The sequence below is a fragment of the Choristoneura fumiferana genome, chromosome Z, assembly GCF_025370935.1.
Source record: "Choristoneura fumiferana chromosome Z, NRCan_CFum_1, whole genome shotgun sequence".
Taxonomy (NCBI): Eukaryota; Metazoa; Arthropoda; class Insecta; order Lepidoptera; family Tortricidae; genus Choristoneura; species Choristoneura fumiferana.
In genome coordinates, this window is record NC_133472.1 from 20,174,173 (window position 1) to 20,187,969 (window position 13,797).

A 13,797-nucleotide genomic window follows, 5' to 3' on the forward strand; every position below is an offset into this window, starting at 1 on the left:
TTCCTCATTACTTGACAAAGAAAGCTTAACGCAATCCACAAATCAAGTTGTTGGGTACATTTCGGGGTGGGTTTCCAGGTTTTTACAAGACAAAAGTTGTGGTTTCACAGACTTATTGCATTACGAGATATGGGGGGCTTATGTTACCCAAGTCAAGACGTATTTCGAATTTGCTTAAAGTCGGAAAAAGTTGTTAAAAATCATATAAAAGAAAAAGGCCACATATTACCTGACGCTCGTGACGTAGAAATTATTAAAACAAGGATTTTAAAGCATTTTCTACATTCTCCTGACCTGATGCAGTCTTTAGACGTCCACTCTATTGAGAAACCTGTTACTTTCAATCACAGACTTCATCTTATTCGTGCTGTCATTGAAAAATATGTTAATGTGCGGTTACACCATGTACATAAAAATAACCCGAAAACAAGCTCTATTTCAAAAAGACAAACAAGAAATAAACTAAACCTTTTTGAAGGGAAATAATTTTTATCTCGTACCTTTTTTAAGATGAATAAAAATTTCACTGAAGCTTTGTTTTTATTAGTTTTAGTACCTTACCCATATAACCCTCTTTACCCTAACCTCCCCGTTTTACTCCGCGTTAGGTTGGTACACTGTATAAGGTGGTCCAACCTAACACGGCAATAATAATGACAAATACAAAAGGCGTTTTGTTTCGATAAAACGCGTCTATTAGTAAAACGTCATAGGTTCTATACTATTTTTTATTTGAATTGAAAGTCCTGGCGGCCGTCCACTCCGAGCTTTGCCTTCAATTCCATGCTCGTTTAAGTATCGCTTGACTATATTTAGAACCGTGGCACAACTTATTTTCACTATCTTTCCGACCGATGCAAAAGGTGAGTTACGATTTTCCAGGAAAATTCGCAAAACTTTTTCTCTTCGACTGTTTTTTATCGTCCTACATTTTAAATAAAAGCGATATTCAACCGAAAATATTATATCGACTGAAAACTCAAAATGACACAAAAAGAACCACATAAATAAATAAAAAAACATTCGATTACTGGCCAGTACTTTATTCAAATGCAAGACTAAAAAAACTTTTCGGTACAGGCCTTATCGATACATTTATCTACAACCACATCGAACCTCAGCTTCCACATCCTTCGGACTCTTACAGTGTCACCATTGTAGCTATGGGCTTTAGCGTTAGATACATCCAACATTTTATTAGCTTGTTTCTGCAAATTACTTAAAGCCAATTTCTTTACTGTCATGATATTTTTTTCTTGCGCTTCAGGTTTTCGTTTGTGGGAATTGGCTATGTAAAGTTTTTTTAAGAGGTGCAAATTGTGTTTTATTTCGATAATAGCCTTCTAAAAGGTCAAGAAAACACAGGTATTTTATTTTTATCTCCTATAATTTATTTTATATATTTTTTTTTGTGACTGATTTGACATTTGTGCGTTTTTAGGGCACACAAGGTTAGGACTATCACTCGTCAGAATAATTAAAAAAATAAAAAGATTACGTCAGTCACATCTGTCATTGTCAAAAAGTGATTTGAATTATTCGACTGTTGTGTTTGGTTACGATTCGGTTCAATAAGTGATTTATGGAGTATTTTGAACGGCCCTAGCACGAATTTTGGACTTTTGATCTTGCCGCATTACTATACGACCCATGCACGATATTTGGACACCGATTGGACCTACTTTTGATAACTTACGCTCTTCTTCTTGGATTCCCGTTTTCTTGCCCCAACGACGACCCTTGCCTGCACTTTTGGACTGCTACACGACTACATTAGTTTCTTAGTGTCTGTACAATGGACACAGATAATCCTGAAAGTACTCGAGCGGTAATGGACTATTACAAAGATAGGCTCATGTGCTTTGTACCTTCTTGTAAGAAATACCGACGAGACTATCGGGATTCAGCTTTTCTGTGCATACCGAAGTCTTTACAAGAGACATGGTGCCAAGCTTTGGAGATAAATTGCCCAAAACATAGTTTATATGTTTGTGAGGATCATATCAATGTGAGTATAGTGGGTCAAAGTGAACTTTTGTAAATTGTGATTTTGAAAATAACGTTGTTATATTGTTTTCAGATTGAGGAAGATTGCTACAAAGGTAAATCAGGAAAGCTGCATTTAAAAAAGACGGCAAATTTGATCATAACCAGAACATATTATGAGAATGATTGTGTAAGTGTTAACCAAACTGCTTGAGCTTAATTTATTGATATAGTCATGGGGTGCATGTCGGCCAGGCTGCTGCGACATTTGTTTTGTTTAGTCAGGTGTTTATCCATCTATGCATGTATGTATGTAAGTATGAAGGAAGTACTTTCAGGCACTCTGGAAATCAAATGTGTTTGCCCATTTTGATAATTCTTACCCTAGTTGAGCTGAATAATGGGAAAAAAATTTAACTAATGTAAACGTCCAAGAGCTCGGCATGCTAATGCCCAATAGACAACACCCTGCTGTCATCTCTATCACTAAAGACATAAAATTTGAGATGCCAACTACTGGGACAGTGACAAGCACTCGCACGTTTACCTTATATCAAGTGGAGTATCATCTGGAAATGCACCTACAATTCTATTACCGATTGTTCATGCTTTCTATGTTATATTATGTGTATTGTTATTTACTTTTAGGAAAAGCTCATTGATGACACCCTAAATACCGAAAAAGAGTTGTCTACTATGGCTACTGCAATGAAGGTAAAATTATTATAAGAAACAGTAGTGTAGTCTGCTATATTGTTTATTGTTTTCTGTAACTATTTCTGGTGTACAATAAAGTCATTGTGTTGTGTGTATGTATGTATGTAAACTCTTTATTGTACAAAAGAAAAGGAACAAAACACAATTGACAAACTTTGAGATACTTGTACAAAGGCGGACTTATCCCTTTAAGGGATCTCTACCAGTCAACCTTTGTTGTATTACCTGTTTTCAAGTCAATTCAGAAAATTGGCAAAAAATTAACATCCCTTCATAAAAAAAGAAACAGAAAACAGTCCAATACCTATAGATTACAGAAAAATCTGTGAGAAGCATACCAGGGAGCATGAGATTAATTTTTTGCCAGTAGTACATTTATGGGAAGTACAGTCGAACAAATTGAATCATGACATGACCCAGGGTGGAACTTTGTCCTACTAATGTGATGTTGACATCTCATACTTTTGTCAAGGAAATCATAGTGAAATTGATTATTAAAAGGTTCCACTCTGGATTATGATTCAATTTGTTCTACCATACATATACAATCGTAAAGAAACCAGGCCACTTTATAAGTAAAGTACTTATAGGTAGTTAAGTGTGGTCTACACTGTAGATAGTACCTAATGCTTATATTATGAAGCTGGTAAAAGTATGTAAAATATTTTTTTTTTTCAGTGCGGTAAATCTACTCAGACTGTAACCAAACTTTCTACCAAAGCCGTTTTGACTAAACCTTCAGTTCGAAGTGTATGCGTGTCGGCCAATATTAAGGAAACAGATACGACCGAGAATGTGATGTCGAGACAGCCATCATTATCCACCATCAGCCGTTCATCAACGCCTTCGCTATACGAACCCTTTAGCTCTTCAACATCTAGCACAAATAAAGATCCCACAATGGAAAAAAGAGATATGTCTGGACGAACACATGTTTTAAAAGTCATCAAGGAAAACCCCAAAATGTATCTTGGAATTCCTAAATCCTTCTATTGGTTCATAGATTTTCTGGCTAAGCAATGTAAGATACGCCTATTATATGTCATTATCACTTTGTTTAAACTGAAGCAAAATGATACTATTCAGAGACTTAGTCATCAGTTTCAATTAAGTCGGGTAACAATACAAGAGATATTAAAAATTAGCATACCTCACCTGGCAACTTACCTACAAATGCATATATACTTGCCAGAACCTCTTGCAATAAAAAAGACATTACCTCCTGTCTTCAAGGTGAGATATGCTAATGTCCAGTGTATAATGGATTGCTTTGAGATACAGATAGAAAAACCTTCAGATCCTGTAAAACAATCAGGATCATGGTCGCAGTATAAATCAGGCAATACATTAAAGTATTTGATTGCATGTTGCCCAAATGGGTTTGTATGTTTCATTTCAAAGGGTTTTGGAGGAAGGATTTCTGACAAAGCAATAACGGAACGTAGTGGCTTTATCGATATTCTTCCTCCAGGGGCTGTGGTTTTAGCCGATCGCGGTTTTAAGAGTATAGAGACTCTTTTTGCGGAAAGGCACGTAAAACTTCTGCGGCCTCCAAGTGTTTCCTCAACGGAGACACCTACCAAGAAGGATGTCATCCAAACAAAGATAATTGCAAGTTTGAGGATTCACGTAGAACGAGTCATACGGAGAGTCAGAGAGTTTGCGATTTTAAAACCGCACTCGGTTATAAACCATAACCACGTGAAATTCGCAGATGAAGCTGTTATTATAGCATGTGCTCTTGTGAATCTGCAAAATAATATAATAAAAATTCAATAATATTAGCTTTGTTTTATTTTATAAATTTACAAGTTATTTAAGTACAGATTATAACAAAAGTCGTCACTCCTGTGAAAAAATAGTTAACGTAATAAATAACATTATCAATAAATATACATAAAAACATATACATACAAATAATCCCTATGCTGTTTTCAGTGAAAATCGATGGACGGATGCATTTTAAATGCACGACGAGAATATCCGCGTGCCAATTCCTAATAGTTTTTTTTTTATAAAATTCTGAACTTTAGCGTCCTTTATGAAAAAAAAATCTTGCAACTTAACCATCCAAGATATTTATTTTACGTATCATACGTGATTAAGCATCATGGGGGCATATTTTTCAGGGTTTACTTTTGAAATAGGGCCTCTTGATACTGAGTAATTGTAATTTATCAGACTTTCGTTTTTTTTTCTCTATTAAAACTCAAAAGTGGGATTTGTGACTAACTTGGAAATATTGCTGAGGACCTGGGTTCGATTCCCAGTGCTGGTCTCTTTTTCTGGTTTTTCTGTGCATCCATGTCTCAGTTTGTATTTTCGATAATCAGTGATAGGCCGAGTTACGGGCAATCTTCTTAAATTAGTCACAAGTCCCACTTTTGACTTTTTAGGGAGAAAAAAATTAAAAACGAAATTCTTAAAAAAAAATATAATTACCTTGTACCCGAGGGTGCTTTCGCAATAGTAAAACCTAAGAAGCATGTGCCCCATGATGCTTTATCAGACTACATTTATCGAAATAACGTATCTTTGATAATTACTAGTATTACGACTACAGATTTGATTTAAAAAAAAATGCAAAGGTCATGTAAAGTTCATTATTTTTTTATATAAAAAACTTAGGAATTGGCACACGGGTATTCTCGTCGTTCATTTAAAATGCTCCATCGATTTTCACTGAAAACAGCATAGGGACATTTTTTGAGGCATATGGAACACTGTGTGTTTCGACGTGAAAGAAGGACAAACATACAAACACACACACTTTTATAATATTAATATGGATTGCTGTATAGGTTTAAGATAGTGCATTATGTAAAATTTTTGGGTAAATTGCATTTCTCCAAAATTCCTCTGCTTTCTTCAATAAATTATTAGCATATGCCGTATCAAACTCAACCCAAGTAATCAGTACATCTTTGTTTTTTTCAAAATCTGGATGAGCAATGCAAAATGCACATTTTTTATAACCAGTGGCGAGCATTTGTAGTTGGCACTGAGCCAAAAACTTTTCATGTATTTTGTTATTATTTATGTAGTTTTTTGTGGTTTTTGCAGAACTTGGGCATTTCACTTCTATAATAAAATCGTTTGCTATACCATCAGGTGAAGCGCCACAAAACAAATTGATGATCTGGAACCCACATTCTTCTATTTTGACCCCCAATTTCCTTTCAATTTCCCTTATTACAGGTTTTTCAAGACTCTTGCCCCTTTTCATTGATTTTGTGTCATACATTTTATACCCACCTAGAATTTGCTCAACAAGTGAGCCATCAGGAGTGCTACAATGACAAACTTCATAGACTTTAGAAGCTGTTACTCTGCCTTGTCTTAAGCTATGCCATAATGTTGACTCAGCCTGTTTTATTGTTTTTTTTTCTATTTCATTTTGAACATTAGGGGTCAAAGATCCAGACATGGTGTTTTTAAAATTATCATAACTGTGATTAGCAGTTTTCGTCGTGAATTCTAGAATCATGTCAAAAATACAATATTTAGACAAACCATTGTCATGATCCGGTAAAAACGATAAAATTAGTGAGTCCCCTATTTTTCTTCTTTTGCACTCCTCATAGAACGCATTTAGCTTCTCTGGATCTTTTGGTCCTAGTTCAACTCTTCTTTTATTGGATGGAAAAATATCTTTCGAAAGTAATGGCTGTGTTCCTTCCTTGGCTAAACGTGGCTTAGACCAATAGCACTCTACTGAAGTTGGTGATGGTTCATTAGCTTTTATTAATAGCCAATATAATACCACCAACGTGTGTTTACATCCTCCTTAAATGAGAAAAAAAAATAGCATTTAGGTATAACACTAAAAACCTGAAATGTCTACACACACCCAAATAAACCCTTACTGGTTTTAAACCCAGGACTTCCAGATGCACAACTAACTCGTTACTAATAATGGGATCAGCAAAATAATAAAGGGGAGAATTTTATATAATTAGTTTGTACTATAGTATATTTAAATATAGATCAAGTATAATCAGCAATAATCAGCATCTTGTGTGTTGGGAATAAAATAAACTGGCAATCTGGTATTTAGAGTACCTGGTAGATTAACAAACTAGGTGTTTCAAGTATGTTGTGGTTTGCAAGCCTGGTGTTTTCAAAATCTGGTATTATGGGAATTCGGTTTTAAATGGAACATAGTGTATTGAGAACACATAGTTTTGGCAATCCGGTATAAAAAGAAACAGTAACAAAAAAATCTGGTATTTTGGGAATTTAGTATTTCAGAAATTGGATTAATTGGCAATCTTGTATTTTGCAATTCTGGTATTTAGGGATCAAGCAATAATATCAAACAATGTTTATTAAGCAAATATATACACTCTATACAAAAATATATTGCCTTACCCGCAGATGCAGGGCAACCATCACATGAAGCATCAGTTACATTTTTGTCTTTTTCATCCAGGTGAATGGTTACAACATAATATTTTTTTGTTATCTTATGTTCTGGGACGACTTTGGCTCTAACAATGCATTCAGCTGTGTTTCCTCTTTTTAGTTCGACATATCCAACAGCACTCTCAACATAGCTGTTTCTTGATGCCCTAAAATTTAATGAAAATAAAAATAGACTGAACTACATACACAGTATAGGTAAAATATAAACATAATCATAATGTTTAACCGATTCACCGGTACGTACAGGAGTGTTTTAGCACCTCTCATTTCAGCAGCATTGTGTTTATCGCTGGTGTGAAAATAATCTAGAACCATGACCATGTCCATATGTGGCAAGTTTCTGGAATCTGCACGAACGAATTCGTTCATTTTGAAATAAAAGGCAAAGTAGCAGTCCAAAAGTCGAAGCAAGGGTCGTCGTTAGGGCAAGAAAACGGGAATCCAAGAAGAAGAGCGTAAGTTATCAAAAGTAGGTCCAATCGGTGTCCAAATATCATGCAGGGGTCGTATAGTAATGTGGCAAGATCAAAATGTCCAAAATTCGTGCTAGGGTCGTTAAAAATACTCCATAAATCACTTATTGAACCGAATCGCAACCAAACACAACCGTCGAATGATTCAAATCACTTTTTGACAATGACAGATGTGACAGACGTAATCTTTTTTTTTTAATTATTCTGACGAGTGAAAGTCCTAACCTTGTGTGCCCTAAAAACGCACAAATGTCAAATCAGTCACAAAAAAAAATATAAAATAAATTATAGGAGATAAAAATAAAATACCTGTGTTTTCTTGACCTTGTAGAAGGCTATTATCGAAATAACACACAATTTGCACCTCTTAAAAAAACTTTACATAGCCAATTGGGTTTGGATCTGTATCTGAAGTTTCTTCAGACTCCTCATCTGAGGTGAAAGTTGGCGAAAGGTGGCTCCCACGCCAAGCATTTATTTTTGGTGGACTCTACACGATCTGTTTCGACGGACTCAATTTGATCGTTTTCGGCGCAGTCTACTTGATCATTTTCAGTAACGGTGCTCTCATGATAATAATAGTTTTTCTCAGTCTTCTTCTGAAAAAATATCAAGCAAAGTCTCGTGTGGTATAGAACTTTTAAGTCCTACTTTTAACTTCGTTCCGAACATGGCTTAGTATGGAGTTCCATGAGACCTGAAAGCTCGATCAATGTACGATTGAAAAGGCAGAAACAATGGTCGACGCCATAATTCGTGAGACTAAATTGACAATTCATTGTGCTCAAGTGTTGCCACAGTCAGGGTAGTGCTGTTCGTGTCGATATAATAAAACATTACGGCATTGGCTTCTAGTGATATTTATCCATTATTTACGGTGACAATATCTATATTTACGGTAAGATATCATTGTAAGAAGTGCAAACACGAACCAACGACGATTATTTTATTTATTGTTTTGATTGGCCTCATGAAACTACCGTGAGACTCACTCATATTAAATATCAATGACCCGGATAACTCACGTCTTAAATCGAGTTTAGCTAGACATGTTTCGGGCTAATCCGTAGCCCTTCATCTTCGGAGCAACGCGACTCAGCGGCTGCTGCAACACGCGAAGACGAAGAGCTACGGATTAGCCCGAAACATGTCGAGCTAAACTCGATTTAAGACGTGAGTTATCTGGGTCATTATATTTAATTTGATTGGCCTCACCTTAAATCCGCTTTATTTATTTTATACGCGCATGATATCATTGCCGTTCCCAAGTGCGCAGTGCGCTAACCGAAGTAATAGTTTCTAGAGGTGAGACGTATTTACTGGAATAGGTTTTGGCTTGGACGCGTGAGTACGCGTTCCCGCCCGCGATTCTTTTAGCGTACGAGTATTTAGGAGTACGGCGGCTGACAACTTTCTGCAAACTTGAAACAAGCTGTTATGTACACTTTATAATTGAAAAAAATTTAAAAATTGTTGACACTCCTAAGCCTGTATGAAGTATGAAGGGAAGTTTTTAGTCGGTATTTAATATACTTAAGTTAAAATTAAAAAAAAGAAGCGTGATGACTGAACCGTGACGTGGAATTCGATTCGATTTTGTTCGATAATATTCGTAAAACTACTAAAACTAGTACGATGTATGCGCAATCACGGGAGCGTATTTACGGGTATCATTTTGTTTACGCAATGAGTCAATTGAGTTGGTTTCATAGACATCGCTTTAAAAACAACCATGCCAAATTTCACGACTCTTAAGACCAGCAGTTGTTATTTCGAGATTTTATCCCTATCCCGTGGGAATATCGGGATAAAAAGTAGCCTAAGTGTTACTCCAGACGTCCAGCTACCTACATACATACTATCAATATACCAAATTTAATCCCAATTCGTCTAGCCGTTTTAGCGTGACGGAGTAACAAACACACACACACACACACAGACTTTCGCATGTATAACTAATATTAGTAGAATTCAATCTCCGTACACTATTTGTCCACGTAATGTTTACAGTATTTATTATTTTTAAATATAAATGAGGAGATACATTTATACTACGTACAAAAAGATCAGAATGCCTCAGTATGAATTACGAAACCTGCTCTCTTTGAAATCGGTACGGAATAATTTTAACTTCCTTGGGTCGTCACCGGCTATTGCGATCCTTAATTAAGAGTTTTCTTTTTTAAGGGTCCCTTGGCACTTTGGCAGCTATCGCCGTGAGATTTCTATATCAGATAATCTAGATAAATTTTTCAATGTACCTACTAAAATTTGCTGCAATATTACTGTAGTATAAAGAAAATTTTTAACAAAAAGGTAAAACCGACCCCAAAAAAATACAAAAAATAACAAAAAATTTAACCGGCTACAAAACCCTTGAAAATATTTTTCTAGGTACGTACTAGCTCGAAGTCGGTGCCTCAGCACGAGCCAGCAGGAGTGGGACAATAGTCGTCTACCCCACCTACATACTATGGGTTTAAATCCCTCCTGCTGGGTCGTGCTGAGTCACCGACTTCGAGCTAACTAGTACATTAATATGTGTCACAGCGGAGCGTGCAAAAATATCTGACACGTCCTTCCGGCCCTAGAAATAGTCGTATTAGATATTTATGCACGCTTGATGTGTCAGATATTGGTGCTGGTGACTGTACAACCAAGAAAAAATTTTTCAAGGGCTTTGTAGTCGGTTCCATTTTTTGTTATTTTTTAGGAGTCGGTTTTACTTTTTGTTAAAAAATTTCTTTATTTCTCACTTTTTAGTGATTCGTAGCCAAAATACATCTCACAATGATTCCATTAAGCCCAAACACGACTTAGTTGCTTTGTTTTAGAACACAGTTCCGTTGCCTACCTTCTGGCTTCTGCATCAGATCAGTTCGAAAGAATTATTAACTTAAAGCTTCTTCTTAGTCGCTTATCTAGGTATATTAATAATGATTGTTTATAGAGGAGCGAGTATTACGAGTACTTAGCTTTGATGAGTTCCATTGGTCATCACGGTTTTCTTCATCAGGTCCAGGTTACCAAATGATACTTTCTGAATGTAAATGTGTAACGAGGTGTCATACAGCGCGTTTCATCCTAACTCTTTGTACTGTCTGGTTTAGCACATATTCGAAAAAATAACATTTAAATTCAAATTTCCTTTTCTAAATTCCACACCTGTTCAATTTACGTCAAGTAGCCATTATATTCAGAGCCTCCGAGCTGAACACTTACCTTTCTTTTATCCTAGATCCTATAAATCTCTTAAAACTCCATAATAAGCTCATAATTTACTACTCCTATACGAAGAAAGTTTATATAATTGTACTGTGCATTTGTGAAGCTTCATAAGATCATTAGATAATAATACTACTGGACTTCTGTGCCATTGATTTATATAAATAAAGAACTGGGCACCGAAACGTATGTTGATTAACTATGTATTTTTATAATTGTTGATACAGTGTCAAAGCATACCTTTTAGATACTTAAGACCGCGTCTGTTTGTCCGCAGGTGCCCTTTTATTATTATTTTAAATAAATATCACTGTCTGCCCTATTCCTGCCTTCTTCCTTTACATCCGAACAACTTCCCCGGACACCACCCCGTGACAAATGCTCATCTTAATGCTAAAAATGCCAAAATCGCCATAGGTGTGCCTATAAAATTTGAGGTTTGCCCGTTCGTGCCATTTGCCCTTTTGAAAATCGGTCCACAATTGACTGAGTAATCGGTGAACATACATAAAAAAAATACAAACATTGGAACATAGAACCTCCTCCTGTTTTAAAGTCGGTTAAAAATATCTAAAAATATTTTTTGTGAAAAACTTATTTTTAGTACACTTTTATTGCGCTATTTACTGGCCAAAAATATTGCAAATAAGCTCTAGAATAACCCCTTTCAAGGAATAGGTCAAATTACCCAGTCACCTTATAGGTATATGTGGCATAAATGTGCTATCATGTAGCACGTGACTCCTTCAACTTTAAGAATCGCGATATCTCAGGAATGGTTATTCTTAGAAAATAAATATAAAGACCATTTTTGTACATAATTTTAAGATCTATAATTTCTACCTCGGCTACTTTTTGATAAAATTTATCGTTTTCGAAAAAAAAAACAAATAACCTAAAATTTTGAACTTCGACCCCGAATAACTTTAGGCACATATGGAATCAATGGGGACTTTTGACACTTTATTTCTAATGGTGTACTGAAGGTCTCCACCAAAATTCGGCTTTGTCGGAATTTATGGAAATTGAAATGTCTATATTGAGCGGAGTAGAGCTTGCTTACATAATCTCGTATGTCAAGGTGTTTCGGCAGAAACAGCCTTGGCAGACTTATATATTCCGGAAATAAGGGTTCATACCTACCAACTGGAATTGGTTTCATACTGGTATCGGATGGGTATATTTAGGGGTCCTGATGGTCACCTTTGAGAGCGTCTGCCAAGCACTTCCGGCAAAAAAAAATACTGACATATTTCGCTTTTCTGTATCTACCAGTAAATTCCTAACTGATGCCATGACTATTATTTCAGTATCAGATGGGTTAAATGACGTCCCTTTTTTCGCACCGGAAGTGACTATTTTTTTGGTACCTACTTTCGGCAAGTTCCGCCGCGGCAGACTATCAAATTCGGACTCAGCATCAGTTTTATGGGAAACCATTGTGCGTTTCATCGCCGTATCAAGTAGGTACGAAATTTTGCAGTCCGCTCTCCGACTATTAGCTACACAAACACAGAACTATTGTTAAAATACTTAAATGAATTCACATTTACTCATTCTCATGTAATCATTTTGAAATTCATTTGCGAAATTCGTTTGAAAGAGGTGAGTTAGCAAGTTATAAGCAATGCATGAACAGTGCATGAATGCATGAGCTATTTAGGAATGCGTATGGACGACGTATTTAGTATATTCCTTGCAATTTCCCAGTGTCAAGGTGTGTAAAAAAGCGCAATATGATGATGAAATATGATAACAAAAACATCAACCGAGCAAAAATTTAATTGAATGTAGGATTAAGTAAGTACGCGTTCTACGATATCGTCTAAGGGCCTAAGAGTATATACGAGTACTCCAAATGAATTAATTTGGAAATATTATTTGTATGTTTGAGTGTTTGACACAAAACCTCATGAATTTTGTGTTTCGCTACGATGAAATGAATACAACGACTCAGTTGGCTGAGGCACCGGAGCCACTAACTATGTGATTGTTTTTTTAGAGTGGCGTTAGCGGGCAACACTAAAATTTAGGACTAATGAGTTGTATCAGTGATTGATTAGTTACGCATCTGTAACGTAGTCGCTCACTAGGGGACTCATGAAGAGGCTCAAAGTCACTCAAAGAGGAATGGAATGGGCTTTGATCAGAGATTCTCTGCAAAATTGAATCAGAAATCCGCAGAAGAACTAAACTCAGTTGCCAATGAGGAACTGTCGAGCTAATCCCAAAGATCAACAGGTATCCTAACCCTGCCGTCGCTTTATGTTTTTAAAATAATCATGCATGTAAGGAAGAACATATGTGATTTTCCCACTAACGTCGATAAGCCAAAGGCTACTAGAAAAACAGGGAAGCTTTATACGAAAAACACCATTCATACGATGCATTCCGCATAAGTTTACACCTTTTATTATTTAATGCTTCGGAGGCAGTACAATGTTTGCTGGGTCAGCTAGTTATGTATATTTTTGAATACGTATAATGTCTTTGTAATATAGTGCATTATTTTCATTGACTCAAATCGCTGAATAATACGGAACCCATTTCTGGGCACAAATCTCAACTTAGACGTGATGTTTTTATTTTACTTTCTCTTTCATAAAATTTTAATTCAGATTTAACTTTGCTAGGAACATGAACTGTGGGAAAAGCATAATTAGTTTATTCATAACACTATTTATTTTCAAGGTTTATGTATTGGTTAAGACTTAAAATCTTACATTATTATAAAATATTAATGAATCTCTTATTAGGTGCCTACTAATGAGTCCACACATGAGTTCATACACACACTGCCAGAGTACTTATCAATTTAGCATACTATGAACTGAAATCTATAATTTTAACCTAAATCATTATATATATAAGTTTTAATTTAAATATTTGATAAACATTGCTGTAAGTACATAGTCTTTTATTTCAAATGTGACATATCTATAAGCTGTAGTCCTATCAGATAAAAAGCTTA

The 13,797-nt window shown here is 35.6% G+C and overlaps 2 protein-coding genes across 2 annotated transcripts; one reads left to right on the plus strand and one right to left on the minus strand.

The window, feature by feature from the left end:
* The first annotated feature begins 1,362 nt into the window (after window positions 1-1,362).
* LOC141441146 (uncharacterized) lies at window positions 1,363-4,870 on the plus strand. The gene is made up of 5 exons (XM_074105828.1): window positions 1,363-2,008; window positions 2,081-2,176; window positions 2,635-2,700; window positions 3,382-4,438; window positions 4,833-4,870. The coding sequence occupies exons 1-5, from the start codon at window positions 1,796-1,798 to the stop codon at window positions 4,868-4,870; spliced, it is 1,470 nt and encodes a 489-aa protein (XP_073961929.1). The 5' UTR covers window positions 1,363-1,795.
* LOC141431041 (uncharacterized) lies at window positions 4,696-7,842 on the minus strand. Its single transcript, XM_074092010.1, has 3 exons — window positions 7,373-7,842; window positions 7,075-7,274; window positions 4,696-6,489 (listed from the first exon to the last, which is right to left on the minus strand). The coding sequence occupies exons 1-3, from the start codon at window positions 7,495-7,497 to the stop codon at window positions 5,507-5,509; spliced, it is 1,308 nt and encodes a 435-aa protein (XP_073948111.1). The 5' UTR covers window positions 7,498-7,842; the 3' UTR covers window positions 4,696-5,506.
* Between the last annotated feature and the right edge of the window lie 5,955 nt (window positions 7,843-13,797).

Excerpts from the sequence above, each read along its gene's own strand:
- LOC141441146 (XM_074105828.1), top strand. The coding sequence starts at position 1,796 with ATGGACACAGATAATCCTGAAAGTACTCGAGCGGTAATGGACTATTAC. Across the intron at positions 2,009-2,080 it reads TTTGTGAGGATCATATCAAT|ATTGAGGAAGATTGCTACAA; the intron begins GTGAGTATAGTG and ends TATTGTTTTCAG. Across the intron at positions 2,177-2,634 it reads CATATTATGAGAATGATTGT|GAAAAGCTCATTGATGACAC; the intron begins GTAAGTGTTAAC and ends ATTTACTTTTAG.
- LOC141431041 (XM_074092010.1), bottom strand. The coding sequence starts at position 7,497 with ATGAACGAATTCGTTCGTGCAGATTCCAGAAACTTGCCACATATGGAC. Across the intron at positions 7,275-7,372 it reads AGAGGTGCTAAAACACTCCT|GGCATCAAGAAACAGCTATG; the intron begins GTACGTACCGGT and ends ATTAAATTTTAG. Across the intron at positions 6,490-7,074 it reads TGGTTGCCCTGCATCTGCGG|GAGGATGTAAACACACGTTG; the intron begins GTAAGGCAATAT and ends TTCTCATTTAAG.